General features: G+C 62.3%; 1 protein-coding gene across 1 annotated transcript; it reads right to left on the bottom strand.

Annotated features, from left to right (window-relative positions):
• Window positions 1–7,539: 7,539 nt before the first annotated feature.
• Window positions 7,540–16,546, bottom strand: NPTX1 (neuronal pentraxin 1). The gene is made up of 5 exons (XM_029928936.1): window positions 16,094–16,546; window positions 15,614–15,821; window positions 13,273–13,517; window positions 12,145–12,324; window positions 7,540–11,467 (listed from the first exon to the last, which is right to left on the bottom strand). Exons 1-5 carry the CDS (start codon window positions 16,532–16,534, stop codon window positions 11,246–11,248), a joined length of 1,296 nt encoding a protein of 431 aa, XP_029784796.1. The 5' UTR covers window positions 16,535–16,546; the 3' UTR covers window positions 7,540–11,245.
• Between the last annotated feature and the right edge of the window lie 6 nt (window positions 16,547–16,552).

Below are 16,552 nucleotides of genomic sequence, written 5' to 3'. Positions count from 1 at the left end.
AGGGGCCGCACTACAAGACCATAACCAAAGGCGGACCCCCGCACACACCACATGGTCTCACCCTAACCGGACGAGGGGACGTGCTGTAGTCTGGCACCCCGGAGGAGCCCCTAGCTAGCCCGCCGTCCTGGGCATGAGTTAGAAGCAATGTGTCCATGCACTTGGGCAGGGGAGGGAGGAGCCCGGGGCCGGGAGGTGGGTGATCCACAAGCCTGGCCCCTCAGCCTTCTAAGCGCTCAGTCCCCCGACCCTGTTCCCCAGGGTAATGGGAGTGACCTCGCCGTTCATCTAGACACACTTTGAGGCTGCCACCCCGCTGGACCTCTACGCAGAGCAGGGCATAACCAAAGCGTCCTTGATGCCTGCAGGTTGGGTTGCTGGTGCTTTCTCCACAAAGTGCCTTAAAGGGTGTCTGACTGTGATGGCCTCTCTGCCCGGAGGCGTGGAGGTGGCAGCCGGGCGGCACCTGGGCCCCCTCTGCAGGGCGCTTTGTCTCTGGTCGAGGTGCAGATGGCCCCGACCTGCTCCGCATGCAGATTTCAGGAGCACCTGGGGGTCCCCTCTGTGACACAGAGGCCACCTGTCGCCCTGGCTCCCTCTGGGCCCTGCCCCCACCGAGAGGCCCCAGAGAGCCTGCTGCACATGCCATCACTTGCGCCTCCATCCTGACTTGTCTCCTGGAACATTTCTTCCAAAACTCACTACCTACTTCTCTGCGTAAAGCCATCTGCTGGCTTCCCGTGTCATTCGGTACTTTCTATGGAGTATGAGGTGTCAGTTACCTCCCATCCAGGAAGCCCCAGGAAGCCACCTGCCGTGGAAGGAAGGGGGGGGGCGTGCAGTGTGGGGAGCGCAGGGCTGCGTTCCCGGGGTGGGGGAGGAGGACTTACCACTGCGTGGTGCTGGGCGGCCTCAGGGGCAGAGTCAAGGAGGCAGGCGATTCCAGATTCCACCGTAGGTTAATGATTTTATCCAGAGTCAGGAAAACAGCAAAGCAGAGGCTGAACCTGGTAAACTCGCTCAAATTGGCGAGGCAAGGGGCGCGTGCGGTGGCTCCTGAGTCTGGACCGTGTGCGCACTCTGTCGCCGGGACATGACTGCAGGGAGCCCTGGCCGTGGACTTAATCCATCCTCTCTTAGTCCATGTTGGCGTTTGGTGATGGTGTTCACCCTGAAATGTTCGGTGAGCCGGCAGCTGGCACCCCAAGGCCGCTGCTTTCCCTCCCGAGACCCCATGTGGCCTGACCTCCCTCTGCCCTGTGCCACGCCTGCCCCGTCCGTGGCCGTGCAGGCTGCCCCTCGGCCCCTCAGAGCGGCCGCTCCCTCCGCCCGGCCCCGAGGCCCAGGGCACAGACACCCAGCCCCGGCTCGTTCCCACCTGGCCACAGGAGCTGCCCTTTGACCCCACACTCCCCCTCCCCCTCTGGCCCCAGCGCCCCCCCCCACCTCCCACGGCCCAGTGCTGGAGGGCAGGGGGGCTTGTGGGGGCAGCTCGCATCCCCCCCAAACCCTCCGGGTGTTTTCCAGTGAGGGTGACCCCCCTCGGGACCTGTCTGTGTGTGTGGCCCCTGGAGACCGGAGCCGGCTACATGCGGGGCCAAGTATGGGGGGGACACTTGGGGAGGGTTCAGCCACTTTCTTCAGCCTCCGCTTTCCACCACCAGATGCCAAGGGGCAGAGCCTGGTGACCCCTGAGCCCTAAGGCACAGAGAGCTGTGGTCAGAGCCTGTCCTTCCCTCTGTCCGAGGCGGGTCTGGCTCCGTCTTGAGGGAGGAGGGGGCCCTGACGGGAGGCAGGGTCTCCACGGCCAGCCCAGCCACCTGGTGGTCCCAGGCCTCCAGCCTTAGCTGCCTCTCTTTCCTTCGCTTTTAAAATGCAAGACGTCAGCCCCTTTATCCTCTCCTTGGGCTGTCATGTCAGATCCCACAAACTGAGGGGCTCGACAATATGAACGCATCCTCGGGCGGTCCTGGAGCCCGGAAGTCTGAGATCAGAGGGCGGCGGCCTCTGGGAGGCCCGCCAGCAGTGTCGGGACCTGCCAGCTGTCCCCGGTCTCCGGCGGCTGTGGACACATCCGTCCCGTCTCCGCCTCAGTCTTCACGTGGGCTCCTCCTCGCGTGTCTGTGTCTGTGGCCGGACGTCCCCTTCTTGTTCGGACCACAGTCACTGGATTGGAGCCCCTTGACAGGACCAGGTCACATCTACAAAGTCTGTTTCCAAGGCAGTTCACACTCACGGGCTCTGGGTGGACGTGAGTTTGGGGGGCAGCCCCATCCATAAAGGGTGAAAAACCCAGTGTCCCAGGGGGGACCCCACATTTCTCCCGGCTACCTCCCTGTGCGTTTGTCCACACCGGACACCCCCCAGCTCCTTACACATTACAGATGACAACGCAGGGCATTTCCTGGCGGCCGGGCCCCCACCCGGGCCCCGCGCCCTGGCCTGACGCCAGCGAAAGCCACGGGCGCGATTTCCTGACGGGAGCGCAGCCGGCCCAGTCCCCTCGGCTGTGAAAGCAGTCGGCTCTGCTTCCAAAGAGCGTTTCTGTTTTTTTCTTCTTTCTACATCTGTGCGAACATTCTGTGATTCTTAGAGAACCAAAATTCTGAAGAGCAAAGCCCAGAGCCAGGAATGTTCGAGCCAGAAGGGGCTTCTGTGAGGAGGGACCGGACCCGGCCTCTGCCTGCCGGGCTCCAGGTGGGGGCTCACGGCAGCACAGACCCCCGGCGCGGCACCTGCGTCCCAGCGGGAGACTCATGGGTACAGGGAGGGGGAGGGTCGGGAATGAGTAGGATGTAGTCAAGCAAATGATTTCTTGGCTATGACACCAAAAGCACAGGCGATAAAAGGAAAAATACATAAATTGGATTTCATCCACGTGACAAACTTTTGTGCTTCAAAGGGCAGGGCTGAGAGAGCAAAAAGGCAGCCCGCAGAGTGGGAGGAAATATCCAGAAGTCATGTGTCTGTGAGGGGTTCATATCCAGAACATGTAAAGAGCACCCACAACCCAACAACAAAAAAACCAAACACCTGATTGAAAACGGCCAAAGGATTTGAATGGGCATTTCTCAAACGGAGATATTCAAATGGCCAATGAGCCCGTGAAAACCACCAGGTCCCTGATGCTGGGTGATGTCACAGTGTCACGAGTCCTTATGAAATGCAACAGAATTACAATGAGATGCCACTTCAAGCCTATCAGGACGGCTACATAGAAAAAAAAGGGGCGCCTGGGTGGCTCAGTCGGTTAAGCCTCCGACTTCGGCTCAGGTCAGATCTCACGTCCGTGGGTTTGAGCCCCGCATCAGGCTCTGTGCTGACAGCTCAGGGCCTGGAGCCTGCTTCAGATTCTGTGTCTCCTTCTCTCTCTGCCCCTCCACCTCTCATGCTCTGTCTCTATCAAAATAAATAAAACATTTAAAAAAAAAAAAAAGAAAGAAAGAAAGAAAAAAAAAACAAATGAGAAACAACAAATGTCGGTAGAGAAACGGGAGCCCTGGGATGCTGCCGGCCGGAGCGTAAAACAGTGCAGCCGCCGTAGAAAGGAGTTTGGCAGTTCCTCAGAATCTAAACCCAGACGGCCGTGCGCCTCCGCCTGGGTGCGCTCTGAGAGCCAGGACCCAAGCAGACCCCCGCGTCCTCAGCCGCGCGGTCACCGCAGCCAAAAAGTGGGAGTAGTCCGAGCGTCCGTCAGCAGGCGCAGGGGACGCACGATGTGGTCCATCCACGCGGTGGAATGTGATTCAGCCATGAAAACTGGAGAAGGAGGAAGGAAATCCCGCCACCTGCTCCCCATGGATGGACCCTGAGGACTTGATGCTGAGCCAAGCCAGCCCGTCACAACAGGACAGACCCACTTATGTGAGGGGTCTAGTGTGGGCAGAGTCACAGGGACCACAGTGGGCTGGAGGGTACCCGTGGCTGGGGGGTTAATGTTTAAAGGGGACAGAGGTTTGCACCTGGGGGGCTCCGTCGGTTAAATGTCCAACTTTGGCTCAGGTCACAATCTCACAGTTGGTGGGTTCGAGCCCCGCGTCCGGCTCTGTGCTGACAGCTCAGAGCCTGGAGCTGCTTCGGATTCCGTGTCGCCTCCCCCTCAAAAATAAGTCGACATTTAAAAAATGGGGACAGTTCCTGTTTGGGAGGATGAAAAGTTTTCGGATTAGCTGGTGGTGGTGACCACACACTTTGTGAATATAATTACAGCCACCGAATTGCACACTCCAGTGACATCACATTTTATATCATATGTATTTGCCACAATTTTAACAACAATTTTCAATGTTTATTTGTTTTGATAGAGAGTGTGGAGGTGAGCGGGGGAAGGGCAGAGATCGAGGGAAAGACTGAATCGGAAGCAGGCTCTGCGTTGTCAGTGCAGAGCCCAACACGGGGCCCAAACTCACAAATTGTGAGATCATGACCTGAGCCGCTATCAACAGTCAGATGTTCGACTGACTGAGCCACCCAGGTACCCTTGTGGTGTTTATTTTTAATTTATTCTTATATTTTTTCCATTTATTTTTTGAGAGAGAGAGAGCAAGCGAGCAGGGGAGGACCAGAGAGAGATGGAGAGAGAAAATCCCAAGCAGGCTCCACACTGTCAGCACAGAGCCTAATGTGGGGCTCGAACCCACAAACCATGAGATCATGACGTGAGCTGAAATCAAGAGTTAGATGCTCGACCGATTGAGCCACCCAGGTGCCCCCAACGGCCCCCATGTTTTAGGAGGCGGATTGGTGCATTGGAGAACTGGTCAGTCTGGGCCAGAGCCCAGCAGGGGTGGGGAGGGGGGAGCAGGGGCGTTCCCGCAGCCCACACCGCTCCAATGCCTCTCTCCCTGCAAGCAAGCCCTGCCCAGCGCCTCTGGCACAACTCTGCAGGCTCTTCTGTGCTGAGCACACAGCCTCCCCTCAGAAGCCAAATTTCTGCACAGCGAAAATGTTTTATCTGTGCCCACTTTAGCAGATGGCCCCCCACCTTGGCCTGAATTGAGAAGCACAGAAATCAAACAGGGGACAGAAGGCTTCCTTGGCAATGTCTTACAGGCTCGCAAGCCTGCAGACTCACACCAGCCCTCGCGGGCTCCCCCGCCACGGAGCTGGCCAGGGGCCCTCCGGGGACGCGCCCCTCCTGCCCCGCGGGCCGCCGGCCGGGCACCCGGCCTGGGTGTCTGCTCACGGAAGGTGCTCAGGAAGTCTGTCCTTTGTGAATACATGAGCGTGTTTCTAAGGACTTGGTCGTGGGTTTTCGTGCCCAGCACCCCTCTCTGCCCCGTGCCCTGGGCGCTTCCCGGGAGAGACCACAGAGTCCACGGTGTCCATGGTGGGAGTCTAGCTTGTGCAGGGTGTGGGCCTGGGTCTCGGCGAGGGCTCTGCGCTCCAGACCTCTGCTGTGTGTCCCCACCCTGAGGAGGTACGTGCACCTTGACCTACATGGTGGCTAAGAAACTTGTGGGGAGAAAGTATGACCCAAGACCACTACCGATAATCAGAGATGTGAGCGCACAAGTGGCTGGGAGAGGAGGGGTCTGGCCTGAGGGTTTGAGGAAGGACAACGAGGGCCCAAGGGGACAGTCATCGTGGAAAAGTCTGGTGAGGGCAGGTCCCATGACCGTGGGACACAGGAATGAAGGGGGGGTGGCAGAGGTCCTGTGTGACCGGGGGCTTGGGGCCGAGGGCCTGGGCTGGTACCATGGACGGGGGGAGAGCCGGCCTCGGGAGCTGCCCGGGGCTGGGAACTGGCCTCCAGGCCTTCCAAGGTGCTGCGCGTGGACCGCACTCCCTCGGGCCGGCGGACCCCAGGCCTGCAGCGGACACGTCCCGCAGCCCAGCCTCGAGAGGACCGCCCCCAGCCTGGCCACATTTCCCAGCTCCTCTGGGGTATTTAGTGCCCCAGGAGGGGGGGGTCCGTGGGAAGGTCCCTCGGGGAAGCGGGGGGCAGGGTCCGGCCCTCCTGCGTGGGATCCGGAGGGGTGTTGGCGATGCAGAAAGAGGAGGGGGGGCCCGGCCCCCACGTGTGCCTGCTCGGTGGCTCCCCCTGCACACACCTCCTCTTCACAACCAGGCCGTCTGGGGTGAGGCCCCGGGTGTGAGGCCAGGAGAGCTCTGGGCTGGGAGGCAGGAATCCTGGGTTCCGACTCCCACCGGCGCGGCCGAGCTTCGTGGCTTTGAACACGGCCTCTCTGAGCCTCGATCCCCTCACCCCAAGAGTGGAGGGGCTGTGGTCGTTGCGCCCTAGGCTTTCCCAGCCCAGACATCCTCCCGGCCTTGGATCCTGCCCTCCTCAAGGGCAAGGTCAGACCAGGCCCACGCCACACAGGGAGCCCCTTGCACACTGTGGCTTGGTGGCTTGAGGAGCCGGGCTGGTGAAAACTCGGGGCGCACGTGTCTTCCCGCGGGGAGACAGGCGGGCCTGCGCACAGCGCACAAGGAAAGGTGACAAATACGGGAGGAATGCCCTGGGCGGCAGTGGGGCGGCCGTCTCTAGGAACAGCGAGCTCCCCGTCACCAGAGGTGTGCGAGCCGAGAGCCGGCTCCGGCGTCCACGGGGCTGTTGGCCTCACTGACTTCCAAGACGCACTCTGGCTTTGCACGCTAAGGCCGCGTCCGCGTCCCCGCCGGGATCCGGGATCCGGTGCGTGAAGGTGCCGTGGATCTCCCCTCCCCCCGCCGGGCCCCGGGAGAGCCGTCTGCTCTGAGGCCTGACCTCCTTCTGCAGCAGAAGCAGCGGGCAGCTGGCTCACACCCCCCACGCCCGACCCTGCGTCCCCCGCAGAGAGCACCCCTGCGCTGGGCAGGGGTGTGCGGGCGAGGCAGCAAGAAGCCGGAGGGACGTTCTCCTGCTAGGCCGCCGTGTGCGCGGGCGCATGCGCTCATGTGTTGCAGGCAGGCCGCCGTGTGCGCGAGCGCAAGCGCTCATGTGTTGCCGGTTCGGGGACACCAATCAGTCACCGGCACTATTTTGGCTCCTGGTCACTTGTCCTCGGAGCAGCTCACAGACTCTCTGCCTGTCCAGAGTCTAGCTGGGTTCGCGAGGGGCGGGGAAGGCCCGGGGTCCCTGCATCACCCACGCCCCTTATGTGACCCCGAGGATGCTCTGCACTTGAGGGCAGGGAGGGGCCGGAAACCTCAGAAAAGGGGAGGGAGCCGGACGCTGGCCACGATCCGCACAGCGGTGATGTGGCAAGGAGCGGGAGAGCAGGGCAGGGCTGTCTGGGAAGGACACGTCCAGGCGGCCTGGAGCCCCGCCCGGCTGTGTGAGGGGCAGCGCGTCCTCCCAGGACCGAGCGGCGCGCAGGGGCGAGGCACGGGGAGTCCCTCCGCACCCCGAGCCCAGTGCGGGCCTCACCAAGCCGGGACATCGCTTCCCCTCTCTGCACCTGTGAACTGGGGAGGCCCCCTCTCGCCCCCAGGCTGCGCCCTGAGGATGCCAGGCTTGCATATCCCTGAGGGGGAGGGGCCCCGGCAGGGCCCTTGCGCAGGTCAAGACGGCATTTGCAAACTTGAGGAAAGAGACACTCCAAGGAGACCACAGTCTTTCTTCACTCTTTACTGTGTAAAAATAAACTCAACAATTCATGTTTCAGCAAGAAAATGAAAAAGAAAAAGAAAAAAGCAATACCAGTAGAAATAGTGCATTTCCAGAATTGCTAATGGGAGGTGGCAGGTCCCATGGTTTTGACCCATTTGATACCCAAAAGGCTGCAGATCATATGAAAAATGTACAGCTTTGGTTAGCAAATAATGAAAAATTAAGGTCCATCGATTCTCTTTCATATTATACAGTATGTACATCATAACAACATCAACCATACGGGTTTGCTTTGTCGGATTTCTTTTGGCAAATAAGACAAAATCGGGACTCTAAGTATTGGCCTTTTTTTTCCCTTCTCAATGACTTGTTCCCTTTTAACAAGTTGCACTTGAGTCCATTGTGCATGGAAGGGACACGCTTCCCAGCGTTAGTTGACTGGATTTACACTCGGTGCTTTAAGAGATGGAACCACAGCTGCATCTAGCCACGGTTTTTGGTCGCCAGGAGATTAAAGGGCCCTACCCTCTCCGTGTTAACAAAACGTAGCCTTGTGCTCCCACGGACGGCCGGGTCCCGCCTCCCCAGTCAGCTCTGGATGGCCACGCCCCACCCGGCCCCACGGTCCCTGTGGGGGGCTCACTGGTGTGCCCGAACCTCACGCCAACCTCTCCCCTCCCTTCACTGCCCACAAGACACCCCCTTGGTCTCAGGTCCCAGGGCTGGTGACAAAGTGATCTTTGCAGTCTTGGAAAATAAACTGGGAATCTACAAAAGGAAAAGAAAGCATACAAAATGTATCTCTTTCTTCCAAAATACACGCTTTCAGTCCTACGTTTTGGCGGAGCCTGAAAGTATTTTCAAGGGAGATATAGGTTGAGTTAATTTATAGGTTTGTCCTTTTCTTTCATAAAAATACTCTTGTTTGGTAATAAACTTTTTTCTTCTACAGTAAGAGAAATAATACTGTGTTATCAAAGGCAGGAAGGCTTACAATTCAAGTGGGATCGAAGGCCCGAGGGCCCGGGGCGCCCTGTCGGCAGCTCCCCCACCCCGGCCGCCCGGGGTCCGTGGGACACTCCTCGCAACAGCAGACACCGCCTGGGCAGTGCTGGGCTCCTTCCTGTTTTATAAAACGGCTTACCTGAGATCGGTGTGGGTGAGTCAGTGCAAGGGGGGGCGTCGGTCAGTTTGGGAGCGTGAGAACCACGGGGGACGTTTGTGGCTGTGGTCGGCCTTCCTTGGGGCCAGCAGAGTGCCAAGTGTTAACACAGTGAGGGAGTCCAGGGGCTTGGCACACGCTCCGGTGGGGGGCGGGGAGGGAGCCGCACGTCAGCCTCCATCCCTGGCACCCTGGGTGCCTCGGGGGAGGGGGGCGAGGAAGGGGAAGGGGGTCGGGAGGCCAGAGGGACGCAGGCATAAGCGTCTAGGGGAACAGGCTCTGCCCGTCTCTAGTCAGGGCAGAGGATGGCTTGTGGTCCTAAACGGACGGCTCCCACCAGGCCCTCGGGGGTGGGGGGCGGACGGTGGTCTGGGCCGGTCGGCAGGGGCTGGTGGGAGGTGCTGACAGGAGAACACCCGGCACCCTCTGCGCCGTTGCCAAAGCAACGGCTCCGGGGTGACTGAAGTGAGGCGTGGGGCCGATCTGGGCTCGAGGGGATTCCAAGCTCTCGCTCTGTCCCAACCATGGGCTCTGTTTAGGCTCCTTGTCAACCTACATGTTAAAAACTACTTCGTGGTGTGTTTTGGGACTGGGGAGGGGGAGGGAAACGGGCCCTCCGCTGACCTCCCCGACACCCTTGGCTTGTTGATCCAGCCATTTTCGGCAGCTACACGGATGGTCACAGAACAATGGGTGGCACTGGGCACACAACACAGAACCAGAAGTCCATGCAGGCAGGGGACACACATCAGACTGAAGGAGCAAGGGACACGCCACCCCGGGGAACATGCAAACGAGGAGATCCCTGCAGATCCAGGACGCCACGACCCGGGGGCGGTGACGAGGCGCAGGGTCTCAGAGAAAAGCCACTGCTGAGCCACGACACGCAGTGCGGAGCTCGGCCCGCACCCTCGGCACAAGGGCGATGCGTTTCGGAACGGCGGCGGGTGTGCGCACACCCACGGAACACGAGCACGGAGACACCGACACAGACACACACAGACGCACGAGGTTTCCGACACAACATGGACCTGCGTTTACGGAGACGGGGGCCCCTGGGGAACGGACGCCAGGGCCACCTGCGCCTCCCGGGGGGACGTCTGCAGCGGTAGACAGGCCAGGCAGAGTGGTAGGGTTTCTAGAAAGACTCGCCAGCCTTTTGCTAATTAGACTCCTGTGACAGAACCTGGGTGCCCCCAAGGCCTGTGACCCCCAGATGGAACCGAGCGGGGAGCCCGCCTGGCCTTGGGCATGATCCGTCTTAGAGTTCTTCTCTCTCTCTCAACAAACGTGCACACACAGAACACACACATACACACACGCACACGCACATTTTCTCTCTGCCTCCGAAGGACCAGAAGGAAATGTGTACGGTTGCTTTCCACGGGGGAAAATAAAGTTAAAGGTCTGGACACTGGTCGTGTCTCGGCGTCACCAGCCGGTGACACGCTGGGGCTGCTCCGGGACCTGAGCCCTGCGAAGAAGGGGGAGGGGGCTTTAGGCCCAGCGCTGGCTCCCCGGGAGAGGCCTCCAGAGGCCCTGCCTCCTTGGAGGACCCACGGAGCCAGTGTCCCTGGGCCTGGGGGTGTGGGAGGGATATGGCTCTCAAATCGGGGGGACCTTCTTGTCCACCGGTCAGGTCCCAGGGGCAGCGGTCCTAACGGCCTGGGTCTTAATCCTAATGTGAGTTTCCTGGTCTGAAAGGTCCCCTTTGTAACTGACCCCAGATGCCTCTCCTCTCCACGGCCGGAGGCCACACGGCAAGGGCCCGGAAAGCCTGGCTTCCTGGACTGGGGGGGACACTCTTCTCTCAGGGGCACCAGCTGGCAGCCGAAAGAGGAGGGGACGGATCCCAGCCTCAAAGGGTGCAGGAAGGCCCAGGGGCCTGTCCTGGGCCAGAGCCAGCCAAGCAGGCATGCAAGGCAGATTCCCAGGCCCAGCGCCACTGCCCTCGGATGCCAAGTGCAAGTGTGCTGGCTGGGCACTGGGGTGGGGGGGACCCGCCCGGTTCCTGGGGCCGGCCCCCCTCACCTCTGCCCGCCACCACCGCCGGAGAGCACAGGTCCCACCCCAGGGCCGCCAGAGAGAAGCCACTCCCAGGACAAAATGGCAATTCTCTGTGGAGAGGCCCCCTGGCCCTGAACAAACCCCCAGGAGACACTTATCTTACCGACGCAGCTCTGGAAAAGGTCTGCAAACAAAGGCGAAGCCGCACCAGCCGCAGGACACGGGGGCAGCTCGCATCGGCACGCACAGACGTCCAACCAGCGCAATCTCCCGCGACACGGAGGAGGAGGAAGGAGAGAAAACGCCTCCCAGAGACACACACACCGCAGACACACGCACCCTCACCTCCGTCCGCACCACGCCCGTGGGAGCGCGAGCAGGCCTGGGACCCGGCTCCTCGCGCCGGACCTGCTTCCCGGGCTGCTGCGAGCTAGCACGTGCGGGGGCGGGGCCTGGGGGGTGGGAGAGAAGGACACACAGACGGGTCATCACCGCACAAGCAGGGGGGAGGCGGGCGGGAGGCTCGGCCGGCAGGAGCCTCAGTTGATCTGGCGACAGGCTTCGAATGTCCACTTGGTGGCCCCGCCGTAGATCTCGATGTGGGACTCCGCCCAGGCGATGACGTTGCCGGAGAGCGCCTTGGCGCTGCAGGTCGCCAGGTTGTACACCTCCCCGGGGCTCAGCTTGCGGTCCCAGATGTTGAAATGGGCCAGCTCGCCCACGAACGCTTGGGTGGCATCGAACCCGCCACCCAGAGTGTCCTTCAGAGAAAAGCAGAGGGGGAGGATGGAGGCGTTGTAGGGGTGGGGGGGCCTCTCGAGGGGGCCATCCCCAGAGGGCACGTCCCTGGGTCTCCCCCATCAGGGGCTCTCACACCTGCCTCCCAAGCACCATGTTGTGTCCCGTGTCTGGGTCTTCAGCTAGAAGACCCCCTCCCCTGGGCACCCAGGGAAAGGGACACGGCTCCCACCCCCACTCTGCATGCAGAGCTTGTCCTGGGGGGCCCGGACTCTGCCTTCCCCTGGGCCAGGGAGGGGGTCGGCCGGGCCTCACACAGCCACGGGAGCCGCCACTGCTCTGCCTGCCTTCAGCTCCAACGGCACTCTCTGCCGAGCTGGGAAGGCCTGGGACCACCCCCTGCCCGCATTCCCTCGGGGGCCTTCCAGGAAATGCATCACGCATCCCTGAACGCAGACTTGCTTTCCCCAAAGACCCCGTTGCTGCCACGACGGGCAATCTTGAGACCACGGGGGCCCCCACGCATCCTCCGGCCGCGCCCGCCCAGGGCTGGGTCTCTGCCCAGCGCCGCATCACCTGCTTCTCTCGGGTCCCCTGGGGGTGGGGAGCCCCTCCCCTCTCCGACTCCCTCCCTCCTTGCTCCCCTCTGCTTCTGGGGCTCCTCCTGCTGCAGGCAGCACCCCTCCCCCGGGGCAGGTACCTGCTCCTGGCCCAGCACCAGCACGCCCTGGGGCTTGATGGGGTGATAGGGCGCCAGGTTCTCGCCGTTGCCACCCTGGGTGCCGTCCTGGTAGGCCTCCCAGACCCCATCCCGGGTGGTCCAGCTGACGCAGATGTGATGCCACTTGCCATCGTTGATCACAAAGGGCAGCTTGGCCACCTGGGGAGGACGCACACGGGACGTTTTGGGTACGGGGGCCACGACACAGGACCAGCGACCGTCACTGCGGACTGGTCAGACCGAGAGGCCTCTCATCCCTGCGTTTCAAATAAACCCCATTGCTGACTCTCAGCACCTGCCCTCTGGGCTTAGCGCCCATCAGCCGTGTCCCTCATGGATCTCGGAGTCACAGGGGGAAATGCGACCTAAGATCGCCTCCTAAGGCACTCCTAAGATCGACCAGAATGCACAGCATCCTCACCCCTCCTGGCCCTCCTCCCTCTTGGCTCGCCATACAGAACCAGCCCTGGGAAGGAGGGTCCCACCGCTGGGGTCTCAGCTCACGGCCGCTGTCTTCACCTCTCCCTCCTCCAGCACCAATTGCCAGATTGGCAGGGTCTACACCCGAGAAGGCTCTGCAGAGGCTCAGATGCCAGGGCGCATGGCACCAGCCTTTTAGGGCTCGGGCCAGCCTCCGGCCGGGGGTCCCCCTCCCTCTCTCGATCCCGGGGGTGGGGGGGTGGACGGTGCAGCAGACAAGGGGACCTGCCCACGCCTTAACCCCCCCCAGAGAGGAGCACCCCTTCCTGGTCAAGGCATCAGCGAGAGCTTGGAGGCCGCCCCCAGCCTGGGTTCTCACGGCTGCAGATGACCGTGACGGAGAAGCCTCCCGGGAGGGAACCGGCGAGCTCCCGAGGGCGGCGTGTGTGTCTGGCCTCCTCCCAGCGGCGAGGGCTGGGGCAGGATGGACAGGGCCCCTTAACCCATCCGGGAGCATCCAGGGTCCTCCCGGGAAGCCTTGGTCCGAGAAAGTTCCAGCTTCGCCCTCTTCGGAGTCGGGCCAGGGGGCCCCTCCCCATCCCCCCACCCCGTCTTCACCTTCACCTCTCCTCAGTCCTGCCTGGCGGGGGACCTGCCCGGGCGGCCTGGGCAGGGGGGGGGCTCTACCTTGTCGTTGATGAGGATCTCCATGGGGTTGTTGCCCCACTCGATGAGGACCAGCTCGTTGGCCTGGCCGGGCACGGCGTAGGAGAAGGGCGTGCCCACCCCGGGCGCAGCGCTGGACTTGAGCCACATGCACACGGTGAAGGCATACATCTCCGGCAGGCTCTTCTTCACCTTGGCGTACATGTAGTTGGTCCGCAGCGGGAACGTGAGCTGGAATTTGTCCCCAGGACGGTTGTCCTTCTGACCTGGAAGGGACAGGACACGGTCCTGTCACGGCACCCAAAGCACTGGGCCTGCTCTGGTCGGAAGCCCATTCTGTGCTCCCCTCCCCCCCAACCCAAGCTCCAGAAAGCAGATGCGCAGACTCACCTCTATTCTATAGACACTGGGGGGGGGGGGGGAATCAAGTGCTTTGCCTGAGGGCACGGGGCCAGAACAAAAGAGCTGACCCAAGATCTCAGCACTCCCTGGTCCGTCCTGCCTCTGGGGAAGCTGGGGTGGGGGGAGGGGGAATGTGGTGGGCTGTGAGCACCGCTCCTGGGCTGCGTGCTGGGCCCAGGTGCTGGGCCTGGGCCGGTGCGCACCTGGTAAGCCAGCCCCCGCTGGTGTGGTCACAGAGGGAGGCCTCCTCCGGCCTGAAAGAGGCTAGGGCCCCCCAGAGCAGCCTCTTGGGCCAGCCGGCCTGACGACAGGGTGCAGGCTGCTGGCTGGTGTTCCCAGACACCCATCTTGGATGCTCACCCCAGACAGCCAGGCCCTGGTGCACACTCCCCTCAAGGCCAGGATGTGCTGCAGTCCCTGGCCACTCACCTGACCCACTCGACCAGCCCTGAGAACTCTGGCTGTTTCCAGAATCCTCTCTACTCCCCAGAGGGAAAGCTGGTTCTGGTAACACTGCTTGGAGCCCTGGAGAGAGGGCAGGACACCAGGGAGCCAGGGCCCCCCAAGGTGACTGCTTTGAGGACTGTGCCATTCATTCTCGGGGAGAGACTCCTGCGTGTTTCCTGAAAACTCGGGCTCCTGGCCTGACAGCCTCCTGTTCCCCAGCAGCCTGCCAGCGCGTCTCAGGGGAACGCTCGGCTGCCCCCTCCCAGCCCACACACGCGCCGTGGCGATGGCCTGGGGATGGTGTGACTGACTCCAGGCACAACATTCCAACCCAGCAGTGGGCACAGGCACGGGGCTCAGAGCCAGGAAGGCGCACACCTGCCAGCTTCTGGGTGTGCTCCGGGGCCTGCCAGGGAGCCCGGAACTAAACCAGCCCCCAGGCCAAGGATTATTTCTAGAAGACACCCTGCTGGGCCAGCAACCCCCATCAAAAGTGGAGTGGAGAGTACCAGGGGACAGCAGAGCTGGCGCCCTCAGGCTCCCCCAGCCATCCAGGCTAGCAGGCCCCCCCCAACTTCAAGCAGATCCAGTCCCTGGCCTCTCTAGGGGGTGTTTTTCCTTCCCCCCCCCCCCCCGTCTCCCCTCCTTCCCTCCCCCTCCCTCCCCCGTCCCTCCTTCCCCTGATCTGTTTTTCAGTTACATAACGTGCCTTAAGATGGCACTGTTTAAATCCATCCGGCACATTTTGCAGTCCAAGAAGGGTCACGTGGCCCTGCTCCAAGCCCAGGAACGCTCCCCCCCCCCTTTTACAACCTTGTTTGATTTCTGTGACTTCAAGGCTGAGCCCAGCTCATCTGTGAGCCCTGGGGTGCAGTTGGGGCTGGCCAGAGTCGGTCGCCCAGGAACCACAGCACATGCAAGATAGTGGGGCTTGGATTACTCAGAAGATAAATCCATGGGGAGGGGGGCTCCTTGAAAGGGGGGGCCCCGGAGAGCCCCACAGGACACCACGAGTGGTGACAAGCTGGGAGTAACCGTGCTCAGGGCCGGAATCTGCTGGGGACCACGAGGACCCATCCCCAGCCCACACTCCACTCTCCACCAGCGATGGGGACCAGCTAGAGCCCCGCTCTCTTACAGGGGAGGGCTTGGGAGCATCACAGCTACAGTGCAAACTTGCTGAACATCAAACAAATCGGACTTGGAAAAATCCTTCCAGCGTATGGGGGGGGAGTGTGCAGCGGACACTAATCAGTCCCTTCCTCACGCTGCTTCTGTTCCCTCCGGATGTCCCCAGCCCAGGGGACCCCAGCACCACTAGAAACCGACTGGAAACCCAAAACCTAGGGCAGGGATTCGGGAAGCAGGAAGGGGACCAGAGGACCGGAGAAGCTTCAGGCTTCTACACCCTGGAGCCGATCGAGGCAGGAGGCCAGGACCTGAGGCAGGGTCCCACTGGCCCAGGGAGCCTGGCAGGCAGCGGGTCTCCACCCCGCCCCCCCCAGCCCCTTACCTTTCTCCAGCTCGCTGATCCGCTGGTGCAGGGAGGTCAGGGCGCCCTCGATCTTGACTCTCTCCTCCGTGTCGTTCCTCGGGCCGCCCTTTCCCTCCTCCAGAGTGTTCACCCGAGACAGCACCTGCCTCTCCAGGTCATCGATCTTGCTCTGCAGCAGATCCTTGAGGCTGTTGGTCTGGCTGGAGGAATTGAGCCGGCTGTACTGCTGCGGGGGTGCAGGGACGGGGGAAACCACACCGTTACCCGCGGGGTTGGGGACCGTGCCGGGAGGCCCGCGGCGCGGTCCCCTCAGGGCGAATGCGGGGGCGGCCTGGCGGGGAGCTCGGGCGAGCGGCAGCCGTCTGCGGAGCCCCCTCAGGCTCCGCGCCCGGCCGCGGCGCGGGTGGGGAGGTGGGGGTGTCGGGTCGGGTCGGGAGTGGGGGTGGGGCAGGGCAGAGGGGCGCTCGAGCCCGAGGGGGAAGCGGGGCGCGCGCGGACCTCCAGGTTCTCCAGGCGGGTTTTGAGCGACTGCAAAGTTTGCCCGAGTTGGCTGAGCGTCTCGGCGGCCGGCGTCCGGGACAGGTCGCCCATGGTGTTCTTGCCCGAGCCCGGCTGCTTGCGGCCGCCGGCCCGGGCCTCGCCGGGGCCCGCGTCCAGCGTGCTCTGGCTCTCGCAGCGGCCCAGCTTGGTGGTCAGCTCGCGGATGGTCTCCTTCTGGCTCAGGATGGTCTCCTTCTGCTGCAGCACGGTCTCGCGGAGCTGCAGCACGCTGCTCCGGAGCTCCTCGGCGCCGCCGGCGGCCACGGACGCGGCGCACATGTCGGCGTCCACGGGCACCGAGGTGCAGATGAAGCGCGTCGGCCCGAAATCCTGGGCCGCGCTGCCCAGGAGGCAGAGGGCGAGCAGCGCACAGGTGCGCGCGGCGCGGCGGGCGGGCATGGCTGCGGGCGCGGGGCT

This window comes from Suricata suricatta, chromosome 17 (assembly GCF_006229205.1).
Source record: "Suricata suricatta isolate VVHF042 chromosome 17, meerkat_22Aug2017_6uvM2_HiC, whole genome shotgun sequence".
Lineage (NCBI taxonomy): Eukaryota > Metazoa > Chordata > Mammalia > Carnivora > Herpestidae > Suricata > Suricata suricatta.
The sequence above is the reverse complement of the archived record's forward strand: the minus strand, read 5'-3'. Positions and strand labels throughout refer to the sequence as shown.